This window comes from Serinus canaria, chromosome 1 (genome assembly GCF_022539315.1).
Source record: "Serinus canaria isolate serCan28SL12 chromosome 1, serCan2020, whole genome shotgun sequence".
Classification (NCBI taxonomy): Eukaryota; Metazoa; Chordata; class Aves; order Passeriformes; family Fringillidae; genus Serinus; species Serinus canaria.
In genome coordinates this window covers 48,835,641-48,858,441 of record NC_066313.1, presented here as the reverse complement: position 1 = coordinate 48,858,441, position 22,801 = coordinate 48,835,641, and the positions used below count along the sequence as shown (strand labels likewise).

Sequence of the window (22,801 nt, the reverse complement as noted above, 5' to 3'; positions counted from 1 at the left end):
GGGACCGCAGCTCAAATGCTTGGGAACCAAGCTGGTGACTTGCATTGGACTTCACCATATGGACTTTCCAGCTCAGATCTCCGGTAGTTTCAGGGATTCTGCTTTTTGCTTCACTGCACAAGGTAAACAAGCCCTCAGATTTCCAACTGTTCAGTGGTAACACTTCTGTATCACACTGGGATAAGCTGATGACACATTTATTAACATCCGTAAGACTCGATGCATGGACAATGACTACCATCCAAGCACAGAGGCCAAAGCCTGAGGGTTCAAAGCAGGCGAGTTTGACAGCTCCTGAATTCTGCCACTGCCCTACTGGGACAAGTGCAGTGACTGTCCCCAGACTGGTCAGCATAACGAGCGCTACCTTTGGGTTTCACACTTACACATGTCTTATGTCTGGCCTGAGGATAACCTCCAGCGTAAGAGTCAGGACCAAGTAAAGATGAGAGTTGTAACACTGAAGTACAAAGTGATGCCTGGTGGAATTTAATTTGGGTTTCAAATTAAAGCTCACTGAAGTGAAAAGTCTGTATGAGGCTCTCCACAGGCAGGTTCATAAGCAGCATGTGTGTTACAGGCAGGAATCATAATAGTAGACAACCTCCTGGAAATCTCTGTATATGGTGTAGAAAACTGCTGCTTTTTACATTTAAAATTAACACTGGAGTTAACACATAGAAAAGGGAAAGGTGAAAGGAATAATATCTTCCTGAATGTTTAAGTAATGGCAATTGCCAGAAAAGCTCTTCTTCTGCCAATAACAAATGGATGTCTATGGCAGTTATTTCTCATTTTAAATACCTAATCTGATATTATATTTCATCTCAAAGAACTAAATGAGAAAAGATGCTGTAATCTAATCATACCACAATCCAGGTGACATCTGTACTAGGCAGAATACTGTTGTTATTCTGCTGTCTAGTTGCTGTTGCTGAGAATGATGAAGTAGCGAAATTACATTTTCCCATTATTATTTCCAGACACTCTCTGGCAATGGTTTGTTGACTCTAATAAAGCTTCAGACAAAGCTGTCAGCAGAGGAAATGGCAGAAGGGGAGCAAGGAACAACCTTCACAGCAATACATGAATGTAAAATCTCCGTGATAGGTTGTGCATTTTCTCATAAAATGTAATGTGTTTGTGTTTCAGAATATATCACAAAGCTGCAGCCGAATTCTAGTGGGATAAATGTATTCTATCAAGTCACGTTGCTTAAGACTTTGACAAACATAAACATATTATGAGGGATTAAAGAGCCAGAAGCCTTACCTGCTATAGTATTGAGGAACATCAAGTATTCAAAGTTGGATATCTCCCGTCTCTGCCAGCGCTGAGTCATGTTGGAGGACTTATAAAGTTGTCGGGGTGTGGCCAGAGAGATTCTCCTAGGAAATGCATTTAAAGAATGATTTTTTAAGAGTCTCATTAAATGTTAAGATGTAGGGAAACATTTTTAGTGTGATTAATTTCAGATTGTTTCAGAGGCTTTTTTATTTCATTTAATGAAGTCAAGAAGACACTAGTACCCTTATTTCAGAAATGTCTAAAATTAGGAACTATATTTTATTTTATCTCTACTACAGCATTGCAATAAATCAGAATATTATATTCTGTGGTTTATTTTATTCTGAATCTGGTTAAAAGACTGGGATTAAAAGAACCCGCAGACCTCCTGGTGCCAGGCTTGTCCAGAAGGAATAAAAGAGGAATATCATTTCCCTGTTTCAAAAGGATATATTGAGATAAATTCATTAATGTGAGTGAGTGATAGAGTAAAGTGATGTACACTTCCATCACACAGGTTGACTATATTTATTACACAATTTGTGCACCTCCTCTATGGTCAACTACCCATGATTCTTTCCTATATCCCAGTAAACCTGAAGATTTCTATTTATAGCCTGGTTTCTGAAAGAAACAAATTTTACTCAGTTATCTGCTCACATGTTCATCTGCCTGTCTCTTCATAATGACTTCTAATTGCATTTCATTCAAATTTGGAAGAGGAGCAGGACTGTCTATGATACTCATTTTCCACATATTTTTTTTGAAAGTTACATGGCTGGATAAGGGAGAAAGAGTCAAACTACTTGCCAAGGAAGATAAAAGCAGAAAACCTCAACTGTTCTATATTCAATTTGACAACATCACAATAAACAAATACCATGCAGCAAGTCTTAAATTGACCATTGTGTCCCTGGTTGGTAAAACATAGGAGACTAGAGTCAGTCTAGACTAATGCATTAAAGAAAAAAAACCTGCAACAGGCAGAAGCAGTCTCATTGTTCACAATTCATTTCTAGAGAAAACAGTTCTTGCCTTTAAAAAAGGAGAAAGATGAGGAAATCTTTAAAAAGAAAATAAATTCAACTCCTCAGATACTTTTTAAGAAAAAATTTAGATCTTAGAAATGTGTAAAAATAGAGAAATGTTTCTACATGTTAAGAACATCAAAAATAAAAAAGACAATTCCGAGTGGGTAGTCTGAATTCAATGAATTTGAAGAATGTAGAGTAGTATTTACACAGCTTATCAAGACTAAATAGGGACACACAATGCTTCAGCTTTCACTTGCACCCTGGGCACACTTTGTGTTATTTCTAGACTCTGGAAGCTGAGTATCTTCTAAAAACTTAGTAATATTCAAGGTGTCAAACTGGGCAGTGTTTACAAAAATGTGAACCACACATCTAAAGATACATGCACATACTCCTGGAGATGCACTAAACTCTTTCCAGAGAAAGGATGAATGAGTATTGGCATGTGACTGGAGTGTATTACAGTTATTACAATTATTTGTCTAAATTGCCAGTGTGTAAGTTCTCAAAGTCTGCCACATTTCAGCTTCCAAAACTGGGCATACAAAAATGACCATGCAAGGGTATTTACCCAAATAACATATGTTAGGACCTAATGTATGTTAGGTCTTGCCAGCTTGGCTAGCCTTATTTTACAGCAGACTATAGATACCAAACATAAATACTAGTACACAGGAGACAATGCAAAATATTTTGAAGTTGTTTCTATAATGCTTATGAAACAATTTATCTAAAGAAATATCCAAATGTATCATATTTAATATTGCATTTCATAGAATAACAACTATTTTTACAGTACAACTCTCAAAGACATGTATTTTCCAGTAAATTCTGACTAATGCTACATGCAAATCGATAAACACAGAAAATAAAAATACTAAAGAAATCATTAAATTTACAAAGCATTTATGTCACAGACTTTCTGTTCCTCCCATGACAAAACATTTATGTATCGGCTTAGTAGCTGCTTTCAGACTTTATTCACAATCTCCTAGGGAGTCTCAAAAATCTATAAACTGTCAAGTGCTGGACTTTGCATTTGAATGCCTGATTTGAGTGAACTCTACAGAAAATCAAAATATACTAAAAACATCCTTATTTACTCCTTATCTACCATGTTTGAAAGATTCACATTTTTTCAGCAGAGACTGGAAGAAATTATGCACAATAAATTGGTTCCACACCAGCTTGTTTCAGCTAACACAGGAAGACCCACTGTTTTCTGTTTTGCTAAAACCACCCAACTTTGATCAAACCATTTCTTTCTTCAATATGCCATCACAAATATGAAGATGCACAAATGAATGTGCTTCCTTTGCTTTCTAGAGAACCACGAAACATCTACTCAAAATGGGAAATGCAGAAGACTGATGTAAAACAGAATGATCCAATTTTTCAATTCTTATACATATAAATTTATTTAGAAAACAATTCAGGCCATTTTGGTGAAGGAAGGGATGTTATCTATTCCATATATGGAATATGACACACACCTTTTCACAGTCACTTTTAATTTAGTTAGATACAATGCAATCTCATACAAAAAATATTTAACTATCTTGCACCTGCATGATGTCAGGTATTTTGTAGCTCCTGTACAGAGGAAAAAATAAATAAAGATTTGGGAAAGTAATTTCCCAAGGAAAGGCAAAAAAATCATCAACATTCATTTTAATCAAAGTTCTAAAAAGTGTTTTATACTTTGATTGCATAAAATATTAGTTTTTTATATCTCTCACCCTTCACAAAATTCAACTTCTGCAACCAGCTGTATTGAGATCTGGAGACCCATCAGCAAGCTGCTGACATGGCAGAACTGAGCTGATGTTGAATATAGTTACTGTAACAGGCAAAATACTTTTTTTTTCAGGAAAAAAAAAAATTCTTGGTTTTATTAACTGAAGCCATTGTTTTCTCTAATGCATTAATAGCCCACAGCACTTCAGGGGAAGGTGTCAGTATCTTTAGTGGCAAAGATACTGTATCTTTTACCAATTCTTTGATCTCAGTATGCTAGGAAACCATTGGGCAGCTCACAGCTGGTTTCTGAGCTGTGATGTTGCCCTCAACAAAAAGACATCAGTAATGTGTGTGTCCCCTTTAACAACTGAGGGGTTAGAACCATAAAAAGTAGTCTTATAATACCATGCTAAAAAAGTGGATATTATTCTACCTATGTAGAATCATATGGAGCTGCAGGAGTTAAAAGGCACAGCATTGTTTGCCCAGTTGTATCATTTGGCAAGGTCATAAGGAAACTACAATCAACACAACATGTTTCAGGAACACTGAAAATGCATTTATCAAAGACAGATTAATTTGATTACCAAATCAGACTGAAGTCTTCAACATGTGACTGACTTTAAGGATGTAATTACTTCTTTGTAACATTAAGCACAGACTTGAACTCTCTTGAATCAAAGCATTAAACAAGCTCTTTGGAAAGGCAGCAGAGGCAAACTGAAGACTTGCTCTGAACAGCAGGACTGTAAAGTCTTAGGAAGTCATCATGGTTCACCTGCTTCTAATCCTTTGAGCTATTAGATCATAAATATTTCTATTTACTTCTACTTCCTTTCACCTCTCTTAATTCCAGGATTTCACCAGGAAAACAGAAATACACTTAAAAGCCATGTATTGCATTAAAAGTAATTTACTTCTTGGGAATGTTTCCATCATGAGTACAAGCTTTTATGATACTGTAATTAACTCTAGGTGACATTTATCAGAGTAGTATCAAAGAGGAAATATTACTTGCAGAAACAGAACTAAAGAACTTAAGCAAAACAACCAGAAAGAACTCCTTTTGTTAAGGTATTTTAAGGTACAACTTAATCTGGAAAACTGTGATGATTAAAAAAAAGGATAATGTTTTACTCAGTATAGCAGCTCCTTTTGGTTACTCAGCATAATTTCGCCTTAGTTATACAAATAAGCATAATTTTAAAAATCAGCATTCCAGAGCCAACACATTCACAGGAAAGAAAATTATATTCTAACATCAACAAAAGATTGACTACAGAGCAGTTATAGAGCCAGATTTCCTCTCAGTTATTCCACTGCAATCCTACTGAAGACAATAAGGGTATGTAGACAGGGGAAAAAAGAAAAAGAAACATGATTATGGAGTTTTTATTGTGCATAAATCATACCCTGATTACACAAAAAAAAAAAAAAAAAGAAAGAAAGAAAAATAACTTCACTACGAAATGCCAGATATATTCTGAAGGCTAGCAAGCCCATTTTCGATTCAAATTGAACTTTAATCAAAAAGGTATGGAAATAAGTGCATATTATATTGAGGTTGAAACTTTTCTAAATAATTATATATCAACAAACTTTTCAGACAATTATTCACTGAATAATGCACAAAGGATATGAATTTCAAAAGTAAAAAATGTCACTGTAAATATGAAATTCTGATTGAGAAATTTGCATTTTGTTTGTGCTAGAACCATGTGGCCATTTCTATTTCAGAAAAGAATGCTATTACTTTCCATTTAGAGACAGCATTTCCCTTAACTTTAGTATCTGGAAGAGCAATGCAAATATTAACAAGATGCGCCTTCCAAACAAATGCCCCAACTTCTCCTTGATCTCACTGAAAACTTGAGAAATTTGGCAGTTTGCCTAAAGGCTTCAGCACATTCAGGAGATCAAGCCTTAGGTATCATGAGATTCTTGGGCTCATGGCAGGGAATGATGTTCATCTGGGAATAAAACAGTTCTCCAATTCTACAAATGCTTTGACACTTCAGAGTATTTCCACATTTTGCACTGGGATAAAACAAGGACAATGTGAAGTGTTAGTTTTGTAGGAAATGACTTAAAGAAAGAGAAAGACACATCCCAGACATTACACTGATGATTAAGTCATTGGCTTTTTGGCCAAATCAAGCCAAATGGGGGTCTGAGCCCAAAGCACCATATTTTGTTAATATCATGCTGCTTCCTCACTGCCTCATATTTCTTTATTTTTGTCTCATTTTGACTAGAAGTTAATCCTGCACTGAAAAGCAAACAGAAAAATGTCCCCCCTCCAACACAGTGAAATACACATGAAGATCATCTCATCTATCACTTAAACAGAAATACTTTTATATTATAAGATCTGACAATTTCCAGCCTTATTTCTGGCCATAGGCTGATTTGATGTTGATGTTGATAAGGGAATAAAAAACTGTAGTTGTCCATAGTATGAGAAAGTCTCTAAAACTCAACCTTAATTGTTCTTTCAAAATATATATCCTCCTCAGAAAGAAAAGAAGAAGAATGCATTATACTAATGAAAGGAAGAAATTTGGGAATTACAAAATAGCCACTATGCTGATAAGAAATGAAGTAAAATCCCACACATTCATATATATATATATATATAAAATAATTTACATTCAGCAAACACAAAAAAAAGGTCAAGTTCTGTTTCACATCCTGCATAAAAATCACAGCAAGGATGAACGTTTGATTATACACTTATAAAACACGACTGGATGCTAAACTTTGAAGAGATAAGGTGTAAGTATTTTCAGTGGAAGATTGTTATTTCCTCTAACTGAAAAGGAAAAAAATCTAATTATCTACTTTACTTCTTTTACTTTTTCATCTTTTACTTCTTTTACTTCTATTTCATGTACTAACAGGCCATATAGTAAGTAAAGGTAATGTTTCTCATACTAACCTTAAGAAAAAGAAAGTTTAGAGTTTCTTGACAGGAATAATGTTTTACCACTGTTATTTTAAAAATATCAACTGTATAATACAATAAACACAAAATATAAAAACTATGTTAATAAATTACCTGGCTTGTGGCAAACCATAGCTGGTTCCTACTCCAACACGTGGTAAGCTGTACACAACCTTTTTCACTGTTGCTTGGTCAGGAAAATTAAACATAACAGAAGCTAAATGAAGAAAGGAAAATATGTACCAGTAAGACATGTGCAGCAGTCTGTTTCTTCACTTGCATGTATTTTTAAAAGGCTCAGGTTTTTATTTGGGGAGAGAAGTCAGTTCCACTTTTATCCTCCTGGGGATCCAAGGTACAACAGAAATTCCTGACATTCTGCACACCCGTGTATAATTAGCTGGTTAACATTTTAGCATCAAGTCTCCCATTTTGCAGAAGACCTGAGAGTTGTTTACTTCAGAGGAACAACACTTTACCATTAACCATAAAAATCTCTTCTCAGGCTGAGAAGCTGTTCATTAGCTGGCATGGCATTTTCTCTTCAAACTAGTGCCTTAAAACAGCCAGGAACAAGAAATTGTTCAATTTCCTCTCCAGCTGAAATCAAAATTTACATCAGAGATCCTGTGGGTAAAAGACCACGACACACCTCACCAGCCAGTGAGCAGTGATTCAGAGTAACAGATACAGAAAACTGAATGGATCCATATCTTGCTCTGGTACTTTTTACCTTTAATTCATTTTATAATTAGGAAAGGAAATATCATTTTAATGTTCCACTAAAATATTTACAGATAATTGAGGAGAAGGGTGAGACAATAGAAAAAGCAAATTTCCTATCCAAGATTTGAAGAATTTACCAATTGCAATGATCTGGTTCTGTAAATAAATCCCATTGCTGCACAGAAAGCAGTGAGATTGATTTATATGATTGATTTTAATATAATTTGCACTGAGCACATACGAGAGGAAACATTATAGAACAGCCATAAGCACTTTGTCAAAGGAAGCGCAGAGTTTTAATTTTAAGATTAATAAATAAAACACAAAATAACCACTAGCACAATTTTATGCAACAAATACAAACTATGACCTACTTCTGTTTGCCATAAACACTTCCAAAGCTGTGTTCTGGAGAAGATAACGTCTTGAAAAAACAGCTCGAATCTCGCTGAACATCCATTTTCCATGAAGGCCTTCAGTATAGGCAAGGACCTTTAAAGAAAGTCAAGGTGACAGTTATTAGCAGGAAATTTTTGATAAAATACTATATAAGAACAGAGGAAATTTTACCCATCAATCAAGGTAATCGTGTCCCTTTAACACTTAAAACCAGTGACTTAAAATGAACTTGAATGTTTTTAAGAAATGCAAAAAAAGGAGTACCTGCTGTTAGAAGAATATCAGGAATTACTGTAACCTGATACTCCAAAGACTTATTTCTCATATGTCACATCAAATTAATTTCCTCAAAAACACCAAAAACTCAAATTCTACGAACAAGTACAGGGAAACAGACACACTTGCAATTATGCTTATCTTCTTCCAAGAGTGTGCATGACACAGTTGTCAGTTATCTATCAGATACCAGATTTACTTCTGAGGCTGCCTTGTGCAAAGAACAACCAAAATCATATAACTTGCTATTCACATCCACTTCAGGGTCATAAATTGCAAGTCCTCCCTTTCTATTAATAAGAACAAAAATTAGTAAAACCATTATGTCACCATTATAATTTTTCTGAAGTTAGATACACCAAATATTCCAAACCATAGACAAAATATAACAGTTTTAATTTTGCATTTTAATGTGAAAATATTTTAAAATAAAATAGTTTTAAATTAGCACTGCTTTTCCTGTTTTAAATCTTCTCAACTGAGTGTATTAAAATAAGACTAGATATTAATATCAAATAATCTTTTTTCACTTTTCTTTCGGCATTTTGGATGTTCAGAAAGTAGACAAAAAAGACACAATTTATTTATATGTCATTTTTATTAATTTGTATCATGCACTGTAGAACAATTATTTTCCATCATTTTCATCAGCTGGCAAGTTCCCTTCAGCCCTGCACCTCTGCTCAAGTGAGGTCTGCCATGGCACTCCTAGGAGGAATCACTTGTTTGGGATGGGGTTCCTCACCACACCCATCTGCATTTCCCAGCCTGTGTAGACTGTGCCTTTACCTAGGCTGCAGCCACTTAGAGAACTGCAGCTTCGGTGAAACAAAGAAATATCATGAAAACCTTCCCTAAAGGAACGTTTCAGGTTTAAGAGACTGAATTTCTCTGCTCTCCATTAGGTACATAAAAACTGTCATACACCAGCTCGCAATGCTTTACTCACTCATCTGAGGTCTTTACTCTCCCTAATCATGACCTCCTCCAGCTTCTGAACAGGAAAATGTTAGGGAGACCATATACTGCTGCTGTCACTGATCCTTCGTGCTTGAGGAAATGGGAATTGCATTTCTTCAATCTTTTCACTGATGCAGCTTCAAGTTGGTTGCACATCTCCATACACGAAAAAGCTAATTTCAGTTTGTGCACTTGGTGCACAGCCTTTTTCTCATAACCACAATGAGTCTATCTCAGAGAGGATGTTAATAACAGCAACAACAAAAAAGTGCTTCAGCACATCGAAAGGCATTCAGATGTTAGTTCTGTCCTCGACAGAGACCGGTGAGAGGAACACAGCGTTCCCCCTGTACTGCTTACACAAGAGTAAGTTACAGACAGAACTCTTAGACCACCATTGCAGCTGATGACACTGTTTCATTCACCTCAGCTTTCCACACCAGTTAAACACAGCTTGGAAGAAGAGAAGGAGCTTGATTCTTTGGAGGTCACCCAGACATGTGCAAAAGACTATGGGCTCCCTCTATTCAGTCACAGGTCAGCTGTGGAATGCTACCTCATACACTAAATTGTTGCAATGGTTAAAAATCTGCACCTTACTTTTTCATTTGAACTCTGATAGATCTTGTGACACTTTTAGTCTGTGAGCTTTCTAGTATCAGGTAACTTTTCCTTGTGTTGGTAATTACAGACTTGATCCACTTACTGCTTAGCCTTCTCTTTGATAATCTAAATAAACCAAATTTTCCTTGATTTTCTTCCATTGAGATCAGATGCTAGGATACCGCTGGTATCACGTGTGTGAAATTCAGGTGGATAAGAACAATGACACTGAAGATTTAAGTACTCTCCTTCTTTGAATGTATTCTGCTGCTATCTGATACATAATTTTTGTAAATACACAGGTTTTAAAGAGAAGAAAGTCTGAGGAAACCACTCACATTTAAAAAGCTAAAATATGAGAACAGTCTCTCAGAGGGAGGAGTTTGATGTATATGTAGCTGTAACCAGATCTACAGCAGCCAGCAAATTTGCCAAAGAATTAGTTCCTTGACAAAGCATCATACTTCAGGAAACCACTTTTCATATTAAAAATGTTTCTAGCTGTTTTTTTTGTAAAGATAAATATTTACTATTAACTATATATTTAATATATTAACATACTAGAGGATTCAAAATAATACATTTATGATGTGTTGATATATACCACAGCATAGTTACTATAGTTCAACACTAAAAGCATATTGCATACCAATCATACACTGCTTGCCTTTTACTTCCTCCTCTTTTTTAATTAAGCATAAAGCAATTGCAACTACACAGAGGTACATTCAACCCACTATTAAGTGAATGACATATGATAGCACTCCAGTAAAACAGTAGAATGGAATAGGAAATCAGAGGAAATAAAGGAGTCTATAATTCAATTAATGTCCTCAATTACACTCTTCTTAACTGTCTATTAGTCCTACAAATATCAGATTATCTTGCCATTATCAAATTATCTGAATTATTTCAGTATTTCTGTTGTAACGTTTTCCTGTCCAAGATATACTACCAATTTTTGCCATCCTCCATAACATTCATCTTACACCATTTTCTTGTGATGCATTAAACCTCCCATTATTAGATATCTACAATTTACAGCAGATATTACTGACATTGTAGCAGGATTCTTTCTTACTGCTGTTATAACAGCCAATTCAAAGTAATTTTATTTTTTCTAAATTTGAACCCTTTAAAAGGCTTATATGCCTCTTTTTTTCTTCAGAATGATTTTTAGATTTTCATGAAGTCCTATCTATTTTATATATTTTACAGACTTTATGTATTGTATCTTTCATTATTCATAAAACCATTTCACTATGCTAGTATACTGAAATTATGTTACTAAGTTATCTGAAAGTAAAATTTCCATGAGTTCCAACACTTGGTTGTTTATACTTAAAGTCAGTACTCCTTATTTTAATAGTTTTATGAGTTTTCCTCCTAAAAACACTCATGAAGGCTTCCTGCCTAGGCATGTTGAAAATAATAGTTGAAATATCATGAGCAAGCCCAGAATTCTAGGTACACCTTAGATAAGCTGTTTTTATTAAAATAAAAACAACCAACCAATATCTACATTTGAACGAAGCACACTTTTCAATATTAGTATCCGCTTCTGCTGTTTGCTTTAAAATTCATTTCTCCTCGTAAAACCTTTTCACTTAGGAATTTGTGTATGCTTTAAAGATACCAATTTGCTAGAATTGATTGCAGCAAGATGAAGCTCTCACCTAACAAGGGAATAAGAAGTCTCTAAAACTCAAGATTCTCTTCTATGGAAATACATCTGTTGGTGACACTTATTTAGATTAGGTTAGTAGAGTAGCATGGGATGCAGATGGAAAGCTCTAGGGAAGAGAAACAGAACCATTACCCAAGAGCTTTCCTATTTGGATCAGATATGAAGGCTCCATTATTTTAATTTTATTTCTGATGTAATCAAGATCTTTTTTTCCTTTCAATTAAGAGTCAATGCATTTTTAATCATAAGCATTCTTCAGTAGATATTCAATTATTGATAATGAATTGTTATTTAACAGCTGGAATTCTGCACTAACCAGAAGACCTGAAGTACTAGTGTCCATTTTGCTTGAATTCCTGCTAGATTATCTCCACAGAAGGAACACTTAAGTACTGAGGCTCATTTTTGCTGCTTGATACTATTTTTTGATATGTCATAGCACCAGACACAGCATTCAAAAAGATATTCTGGCCCTTTTCTTTTGATTATTGTTTCTGGAATTGAAGTCATTACAAAATCAGGTGCTATAAGGAAATCAAGGAAAACAGCCTGGACAATCCTATTTATTCACAGTCACTAACTTTTTAGTAAGAAGGATCACTTTTTCTGTCTGTTGCAAAGCATTTTTACATATTTCCTTCTTTTAAAATAGCTCTTTGGGTTAATTCAATAATGACTATGTATGTGAATTGAATCCACTGTTTTCAGTGAAAGTTCATAATTTGTCTTTTGAAACCACATTTCTAATTCAGGATATTTTAATTCTAACCTGATTTCTCAATGAAAATGTTGATTGATACTTGTAACATTTTTCAAGCTTTGTTTATATCTAGTGCAAAATACATGTGTCATTAACATGTAATATATTTGTCTTTTTGTGGGTTTGTTTGATGAGCAGTGAAAAAAACATGAAAAAACTTTTCCTAGTATCTGAATTTTCCTTGTCTCAACTTAAGGACATTTCCTCTGGTCCTCTCACTGCAGGCATGGTAGCAAAGACTGACCTGCACCTCACTGCACCCTCCTTTCAGGGAGTTGTAGAGAGTGGTGAGGTGCCCCCTGAGCCTCCTTTTCTCCAGGCTAAACACCCCCAGCTCCCTCAGCTGTTTCCCACAAGAAATGTTCTCTAGTCCTTTGACAAGCCCTTGGTGCCCTTTGCTGAGCACGCTCCATGGTGGAGAAAACATGGAGAACTTCCCACAAAAACGAATTACAGTGTTTGGTTATTTCATCAGAGTGCCATCTACAGCCAGCCACAGAAGTGTGGTTATGGACACCTGGCCCATGGACAAAATAGGCATTTAGAAAATAGCTTGGCATCACTGTGTGCTTTTAGAGGTTAGAAATGCATGAAATTGATTACTGAAAATCACTCCGTCCTGTCAGAGATTTGGATTTCCCTTTTTCAAAAGTTGTCTAGCACTGCAATTTGCAGCAAGGAAAATGTAAAATTCTGAATGCAGGTCCTCATGGGTTAAGACAAATGGCTCCTACACAGCAAACTTTCTTCTCCAGAACAATCTAACAAGACAGAGTTAACCATAGGTATATGGCAGACTGCATGATTGCTTCATGTACTCCAAATACAGATTGAGATGACAGACATTGATGGCATGGAATCCCACTCCAAGGGTTTATGAAATACCACACTGAGTGAGCATTTTATAATTTCAAAATGTTTGATGAAGTACTGAGTATGATCAACTTTTAGATTTAGCAGGAAAAATAAGTGTACACTACAACAAGTGATACATCATGTCAAGATAGACAAGCGTAAAAAGAAGTTATATTTATTAGGAAAATTCAAAATCAGGTAAGATCAAATAATGAAACACCTTTTATTTTGCTTTTCTAAAATGAGAATCAGTGAATGTAAATAGACAGAAATGACAATTCAAATGAATTCAATATCCTTGTGTTTCATTGATGTCTTACTACTTTTTTATACATTTAGGCAACTTTAGGAACAACTCTTTGGCCTCAATTCCCATACTCATTTTAAATACTTCTAAAATCTCACCAAAATACTGTTATCATTTTTTCTTTGCACATTTTGGTCTAGTAAAATGTTCTCACTTTCTCTCTACATTAAGCTCTCTTTTCCCCTTCTTTAAAACATGCTTCTTAAAATGTGTAAAATGTTTCTTCATCTGTAAGTCTTAAAAGCTTTCCTCCAAGTAGCTCTTGTAATGTTATGCTGTACATGATGAGCTGAGTATTATGTGCCATTATAATTTCTCAACTCACATCAGTTTTAAAACCTTTTTTAAAACCTTTTTTAAAAAATAAATATTGGCACTCCTGTTTCATTTTTCTCCCCCTCTTCAGGGATCTAAAAAATGCAGATATTATTTTTGTGGTTTTGGACTTTACTTCCTTGCCAAATATTCTCAGCTTATACTTCTACTTCCAATGTTTTTTTAAGCTTTCAAGAGGCCCCTTGTCTTGAAACATGAGGTTCTGTTCATCCAAACCTTTTCTAAATTTGATTTCTCTGGTCAGCATACCCACTTTGCTATCCATTAAAACAATGCCCACTCAGCTTAAAACAACAGATACTCTTATTCCCACATTCATTTGCAATCATCTGAAAAATTATTTGAAGTTGGTCCACTTGAAGGCCATTTTCCTCCTTTCATAAGCAAAATGGTTTTGCACATTTTGATTTTGGTTTTAGGCAAGGAATGGAGAGGATATTGGGATTTTTTTGAGAAGTAGTTCCAGCAAAGTAATTAGAGCAAAAAAGCAAACCTTACTCCGGAATTTTATGTATTCTAAACGGACCATTTCTAATACTGCATTTGTGAAACACCAATGTATAGTTTTAAATATAAGTGCAAACAGAATTCTGAATAATAATTATTTTATCATTAATTTTGATCTCTGTGCCTTTGAACAGTTTTCTTTCAATGCAAAATAAAAACAGATTGTCAGTTTTGGCAACTCCTGAAATGCCAGCTATAGACTGACATTCTTGGGAAGAACAGCATCAGGAAGAGGTAGAAGATATAGATGTTATCACCTTAAAAAAGGTAGGCAGAGGCCTTTTTTAGGCTCTTCTTTCAAACATATTCAGCAATTATTGTTTTAAGCAGAGGCTTCACTGATTTAAGAACTTTAAAACCACAGATAAAGCTGAGGCCATCACCATCATGTGGAGAAGTAGAAAGCAAATATATTCTAGTGCCACATAAAGCCATATTAGAGCACAGCCCAACTCCAAACACAGAGGCTGAAGAAACAAATAATGGAGCAAAATCTCACAAGTAGTTCTGGTAGACACAGGATTGAAGCAGATTGTATCACTTACCTCACAAGGTTTAAAATGATTTTTTGTTGACTTTGGCAACAGTGGGATGTCAGACTCAAATCTAGTGAGAAATGTTAACAGAACTATGTTTCCATTCTCACTCTACATTTCGTGCTCAAAGATAATCCAGACTGGGGAGTGGTGATCTCAGACTCAAATTGCTCTGAGCAATTCTGCCCCAGTAGTGAAATGCATTCAAATTAATTCAATTAGAACCACACAAATTACAGTTAAGTGGGCACGCCAAAAAAGATGTAAAATTGATACAATCTGAGCAAAACCAGACTTTTTTTTAAGGAATAAAAACAGAGAGCTTCTTTTTCTCTTAAATGGTCCATTCTCCTCAACAAAAGTAAGGCAATTGAAGGAAAGGACTTTTAATACCTTAAAATTCAGGGGGAACACAGTGTTATGAAATGCTTGTGAGTTGAAACCAAAGCAGGATATTTATTCAATAAATAGTTCTTTGACAAAAAATGCAGCTTTATTAAACTTGTATTTTTGGTGGATTTCACGGAATTTGTGAGAGCTTTAGATGAGAAAAATGCAGCAGAAGCAAAAAACCATAGAGATAGCTTGAGGAATAAAGAATGCATGGTATCCCTAAAAACGTGATGTGTTCTTTCCCAAAAATAAAGCCATTATAAAATTCTCTGTGTGTTTTGATTCATTGTTTATTTTCCCAAGAACTTGCATATATTTATTCAAAAGTGTAATGCAATAAAAAATGCATAAGTACTCAAATGTACCATATAACAAATTCTTAACATTCTATATAACTGGTCTTGGGAAACGTGTAAATACTGGGTTGTGTTAAACATTACCCATTTCCTAGCAAATGAAGGTAGAAAAACAGTTGCATGTCCCTCTTTTTATAGACATGAACTTAATGTCATAGAGGAGATATGTGGAAGCATCTTGCATTTTAACAGTTTCACATCTGATTTATTTAGAGTAGAATGCACAAGATTTAAGATCTATAAAAGTCAATAGACTACAATTTTTTTCTACTACCTGGCTCAAATTTTTAATCTTCCTAATATCTCTTCCTATATAAGACTGATCAAAAGCCAGAAATATTTTGTTTTTAACTTCATATACAAAAGCTTTTCATTAGTCCCAATATTTAGGAATATAATCAGAGCACATTCTACTCATGAAATTTTAGCAATAGATTTAAAATTAATTTTTATATGCAAAAAAGAAATGTAATAGTTTTTCAGTGATATATATCATACATCTACAAAATCCTCAAAATCTCCAAAATTTCTGCAATACAGTTTGTAACAGTCCAGCAAAATCCTCAAGAAATTCAAAATTCGACAGCTCAAAGAATCACGGAATTAGTCAGGTTGGAAGAGACCATAGTGGGTCTGGTCCATCCTGGGTCATCCCAAAGCACATGGGACAGGATTGCACCTGAACACAGCTGTGGCATGAAGGGTTGGGTATGGAGTACAAGTGACTCCTGGAAATCAGTTTGCTTGGAGTCCGAATTTACAGTAGATTCAGGGCTACTTTATGTTCTGTCAACTTCTAAGGCCTCCAAAGTACAGTTATGCAGCCTGTGAATAATGGTGAACATACATCAAAGTATCTTCCTCTTCATAATATATTGCAATACCAACTGATCCTTTATTTATCCAACTAAAAAGTGCTTAAGATGAGTTTGTTTTGTACCTCTGGAAAAGACAAGAAATTATAGCACTGGGAAAAACCTAATCCACAGCTCCAATAGCAACCAAAATTCTGCTGTACTTTTCATTATTATATACAGAATGTTAACTAATATTACTAAGTCTGTGCAAGGAAAGAATAGCAAAGTTTCTTCTGAGAATTTTAACTTGGAGTGTTTGCAAACTGCCTGCAGTTACTCAATACTAATTTAATTAGTTTACACTTTATACTTATTTTGCTTTACTATTACAGAAAAAGTATTTATGTATTCCATACTTACTTTAGAGAACATATTTTTATCACATACCATAACTAAGCACTGGTAAATAACTCCACAGAATATACAAAAACTACAAATATTGATATGTATCAAATGTAAGCTGTGTATATAAACTCCATAAATGATTTTTCTATTTATTTCAATAAATGCAGCCAGATTTACACTTTTATTTGTATGTGCATTCTGTATATTCTATGCCTCCTTTCTCATACCTAACCATCAACTCTTTTATTTCAACAATTTAAATGTCAAATGTATAGATAATTAAAATATTTGGTGGGGTCTAATTCTATACAAAAAATCTTCATGAAAACTAAGAAGAATATTAAGAATAACTACTCATCTGGCTACTAAAAGTGGATTCTGGGGAACACATTTAGCCTCCCAACGTCTGCACAAAGCAGATTTGATATACATTTCCCTCCTCTTTGGATTTCTAGCCAAGTGGAATGCAAACCTGCATGTCATAAATTTGGGCATATTCACAGGCTTTCCTGTGGTGAACTCCAGGTTCCCAGTATGAAATTACTGCAACACCTGTCAGCATGTAGAGGTACTTTGTATGAATGTGCCTTAGTTTTTATCCACTACAAGAGGCTCCAACACAGAAGGTATTTAAATTTTATGGACTTCTGGGTACTATGCGACTATGAAAAGGTGAGCCAATCCCAGTCAAAAAGGGTTCTCTCATATAGCCTCAATTAATTGCTCCTTAACTTTTATTTAATTAAATAATAAAATGGGATTCAACTTAAGCTGCAGAAAGAGATTAGATATTTCCATTTTTAAAAATTGATTAGAACAGCCAACTATTCAAATTTTCTTATTTAGTTGATAGATTCTTACCGTTTTTTTTTTGTTTTTTTTTTTTTGTTTTTTTTTTTGGGAACAGGCTACTTACTTTAGAAGAAAATAAAACCTTATCAACTTGTATAGACAGATTACTGCCTGTATTGTGATCTGTATTGTGATTGGTTCTATTTCTACTGCCATTAAGTCTGGATTGAATGCATATCACATTTCCTTTAAAGAATACAAGCACCCTATGTAACAATCTATCTTTAATAGACTCAATTTCCCAAGATGCATCCTTTCCTTGCAACTGAGTATGCCAAATGCCATTGATTGAAGCACAAGCTGAGAGTATTGAGATTGTCCAGGAAGTGATCTCAGCATCTCAAAAATTTACTTCACTTTCACTGAAAGCCAAGGAAGTCAGATATAAAGAGAAGCGGAAAAAAAAAAAAAAAAAAAAACTCCGGGGAAGGGTGAATTCAAAGCCTGGAAAACGTGTCATGTAAAAAAGTGTCTTAGCTCTCAAACATGAAATGCTGCCTGATGTAAACTGATATATTGGAAAATGCACAGTGAGCCTCAGTTTTAACATATTATTATGAATTTCCTTCTTTTTAGAGTTTTTTTATACGTATATATATTTGTAAGTGAAAAAGAAAACGGTACAGAAGTTTAATTAAATGAAGCAAAAATTTTAATTTAACAGTTCAGAAGTTTTCAGTCACCTTTTAATCCCCTCACTGTGCAAAAACAAAGTCTGAAAATTGTTATTCTAGCTGTTAAATGACTATTTTTGCCTGTTATGCATGAAACAAACCATACAACCGCAACAAAAAAAACTCAGACAGTGGACACAAAGATAGCTATAGAAGGACCATAATTTTCTCAGTCAGAGAATCTCCAGTGAAATATTTTCTTTATTTACATGAAAGGGAATTAATGATGAAACCAAGCTAAAATAAGTCCCCACTGAACTTTGTAGTAGAACGATGAGTTACTCTTAGAGAGCAGTGTGAGAAAATCCAACGCATGCCATTTGACTGTTGCAAAATAATCCCCACTCTGCTTTGACTTCTTTCTATGAAATGTAATACAAGGTCCAATAGACAGCCTCAGATGCATCTCAGGTCCAGTACATGCTTTTCAAACTTAATCAAGGGAATATAGAAATGTATATAAAAAGATGAAAGTGTCTTTGCCTTTATACATACTGAAGGAAAAAAAAAAACCTAGGGGGAAAGAAGTGAGATCTTTCATAGGGGAAGGTTAAGTCTGATGCTAATGCTTATTTAAAATGGTGACAGTCTGAAGTAGTGAAGCCTTGCCGGGCTGCTTTAATTTCTCCCTGGAATAGCTCTCTCCCAACCTTCGGCAGCACATCAAAGTCTCTGGAGCTCAATTAAAATTGGATTATATTGAAATGCTCTATCTATGGAACTGTGTGCTCACTAACACTTTTCTTTCAGTAATACTCCAGATGACAGTTGCCCATCCCAATTTAAACAGTTGTCATAGAGACCATGAACTAAAGCAGCAGTAACTAACAATACAAAGGAAAGGTAAGTGGTAGGATTTCTGTGAATGAAGGGCTTGGTTTGCAACCGCAGTGCTCACACTGCAAGCAGCTAAATGCAAAAAACATAAAGGCTGTTATGCTTTCCTCACTCCTAAGGAGAAGGGCAAAGTAAGCAAAACAGTAAATATTTTCCTTTTTTCCCCCTGTAGCTAGTAGCGTTTTGCATTCCAGCATGTAGTAGCCACCTAAAATATCCAGAATTAAATGACACGCCTTAGAAAAACAGCAGATAACCCTGGAGTCAATCTACAGCCACTAATTCATAAATTAAAGACATCAAATTGCATTTTATAACTGCAGTAGGAAAAACCCCAAGGTATTATCTTTTTGTATTCAAAAATTTTATAGAAGACTCTTAAATTATACACGATGTACAAATCCTTTGTCTTTATGATAAAAATGGAAAGCGAAAATCTGATAAAAATCTGTAGCAAATTCATAGTCTGAACCCATCTGGTTAACACTGTGACATCAAGTATGTGTAATGCTTTCAGATCATTACTGGCTTTAACTGTTTCATAATCAAACCATGCATATTTTTGATGTACAGCACCAAAGCCTGACAATGCCATTGGAAAACTCTAGCAGCTTCCAAAACTCCCAAAATAACATAAACAGCTTATGTTTCTGGCAGCACCAGACAGCAATGTATTTAACAGCATAGATTGCTGGTAATGATACTATTTTCTCATGTAGATGGCATGTTTCTGGCACTATAAACCCCTTAACCTTTCTTGTAATTGGCTTATTGAGAGTCCCAAGGTTGTTTTTTGTGCCATTGGGCTGATCACCATGGAAATGAACACTTATTGCTGTTTCACTGTAGCGCTCTATTTTTCTTCCAAGCCCTCCACAAGCATTCTCCTGCTCTCCCGGGAAGGCAGCGTTAGGATTTTGAAGCAGCAACAAGGCAGAGTGCAAAGAGCGCAGGCCAAAGGGGAAGAAAACAAAAATGTGTCAGAAAATCTAAAAACCGCACAGATCAGAATTTGTCAAAACAAGGCCTTGGTTTAAACCAACAAGAAGGGCCCCCACAGCTTGGGCCTTGACAAAGCGTGGCCTTTTTATTTTTTTTCCCCCACTTTATTTTTTTTTCTTTTTTTTTTTTTTATTTTTTTTTATTTTTAGCCCAGCTGTAGAAAACACCATCTAATGAACCTGTCTGGGGCTGCTGTCCCCATCCTGTCAGGCATGTCAGGAGATGACAAGCACTGGGGACAGGCCGCCGCCAGTCACAGACAGGCTTGCCAGCTGGAGAGTTCAGCCCCAATCTAATCACGCCACCAGAAAATAACTTTCACGCTTGCAGCCTGACAGGATGGGCTCGAGGAAAAAAAAAAGGGGGAAAAAAAATTAAAAGAAAGAAAAAAACAATATAGGATCGAAACAATGCTTTTTGTTTTAATTACAAACCTATTTTGGCACAGGGAAGGGGAGTGGGTGCAGGGAACACGTTTTAAAGCAGCTAGTGCTGCTTGCTGGTTTCCTTTAGTGGAACTGTTCCTGTCTTTCTTTTAACACAAAGATCAACACATTAGCACCAGCAGTTACGAGAAAAAAGGGAAAATGAGATGGTATTTGTGACACCTGGATATGTTTTTGCTACATTTATTCCTATGCATACACATATGCATTCCAACATGTATATAGACATAAATCTATCTGCAACCATTGGTGGAGCTATATTTAAGAAAATGTGCAAATTATGGTACGTATTTTTCTCATCTCAAAACAACTGGGCTCATTGAACATTATATCTTTTCACAACCATCACTCCATGGTTTGTATTTTCATTTGGGCAAAAACTGAAAAAGTACAAATGATAAGACTATTTTTACTCCTGAAATGGGAATGAATATTCATATATAATAATAAAAATTTAAACAAAACTATTCGAGCCCTTGGCCTCAACACAGTAGGTTCTTTCCTATTTGCACACAGACTGTGAATAAACAAAAAAGAAAAAACTCAAACATGTATCTTCAAAAGGGCTATAATGAACAGGGAGTAGTGTACTGGTAGGCATCCTATCTTTCTCATTCAAAAACTGCCAACATATATTTCCGCTCCAGAAATTTAATAATCAAAAATTGCTAATGTAGATCTCTGTTCCAGAAATTTAACAATCAATAAATCCATAGAAAGAGAGGCTGAAAATTGTCATTTAAATAACTTGAAAAAGTAGTTCCCCCAAAAGGCATTAAAAAAATTATTAGGTCTAGACACAAATTTACTTAAAAAATAAACATCAGCTAAAATGAAAAAGCAAAGTTTTCACTACATGTATCCTATCTACTCCTAAGTGTAAATCATAGTATATGTATCTTTTGGTCTATGTATCTTAGTGTATGCATATCTTAGCAAACAATTTGCATTATTTGAAAGTGAACTAGAATGGAAAATGAGTGATTCATGTAGTACTTAGAAATTATTTTAGGAAGAAATTATGAATGAGCATAGGTCCATTTAATCCCTATAAAATAATAAAAAATGAAGATTTGTTATTACATCCTGCCATTCATTCACTCTCTGCTGACATTATAGATGTCAGAAAGTCTGTTTAAAAGCTTGCTATCTCTATTCATCTTTGTTTCTGGCATGAAATACAGACTATAATAATCTTGTCAAGCCTACATTTAGACACTAATTCATGACCCTCTGCTACAATTTAGAGAAAATTCATACATAACTCTTTTAAGACAAACTATGACCCCAGACGGAAGGGTAATATCTAGATTCAGCTGCCAGATATATGCTGACTGAAGGCACAGCCACCCTGATGCTTCTCTGTGAATGAGATCAGTAAGATTCATTAACTTTTTTTTTTTAACCTGAGCACTAATAAGGCTTTTCCTTTTTTTTTTTTTTTTTTTTCCATTTTGAGGTATTAGGTATTCAACTATGCATCACCTTACATTCCTGGAAAAAGAAAAAGGAATAATCTCTTTCACAATTTAAAGACTACAGATAAAGCTGATACAAAGAAAAAAGAAGTTGATGCAGATGCCATTGCCAATGCCAGGGAGAAGTGGTAATTCCCAGCCTTCCAGCAAAGCCTAAAACACCCCATTAGGGACTCAATCTGCAAACTCATGCAGGAGGAAACATAGCAGAGCTGACCATTATTCATAATCAATCTGCAGACTTGAGAGAAAAAAGTCTAACAGAAGAAGGTTGCTGCACACACACAAATGGAAATATCTCCGTGACCAGTCTAGATATAAATGCACTTCTGCAAGGAACATAGGTATAAATGCAAATATAATTGAACCTGCAATCCCCTATCCATCTTAAAAAATCTGAAAAGTGTGACAGTAAAAGCAAGTGCTGCTGAGAAAACTGTTTGTATTTTGATACATAGCTACCTAGACAGGAAAAATCCTTCAGAGAGCAGGAAATAACATGTTCAGGACTGTTGGGGTTTTTTTGGTTTTGGTTTTTGTTGTTTTTTTTTGTTTGTTTGTTTGGGGTTTTTGGTTTTGTTTTTTTAGGAATTTTATTTCTATT

General features: G+C 34.9%; 1 protein-coding gene across 1 annotated transcript in view; it reads right to left on the bottom strand.

Annotated features, from left to right (window-relative positions):
* The window catches only part of NBEA (neurobeachin), a 453,025-nt gene that overhangs the window by 88,890 nt on the left and 341,334 nt on the right, over positions 1–22,801 (bottom strand). Inside the window, exons 42-44 of the mRNA XM_050977434.1 lie at positions 8,106–8,223; positions 7,120–7,222; positions 1,273–1,388 (exon numbers count right to left, since the gene is read on the bottom strand). Of these exons, the coding sequence (XP_050833391.1) occupies positions 1,273–1,388; positions 7,120–7,222; positions 8,106–8,223 (337 nt within the window). The remainder of the gene's footprint in view (positions 1–1,272; positions 1,389–7,119; positions 7,223–8,105; positions 8,224–22,801) is intronic.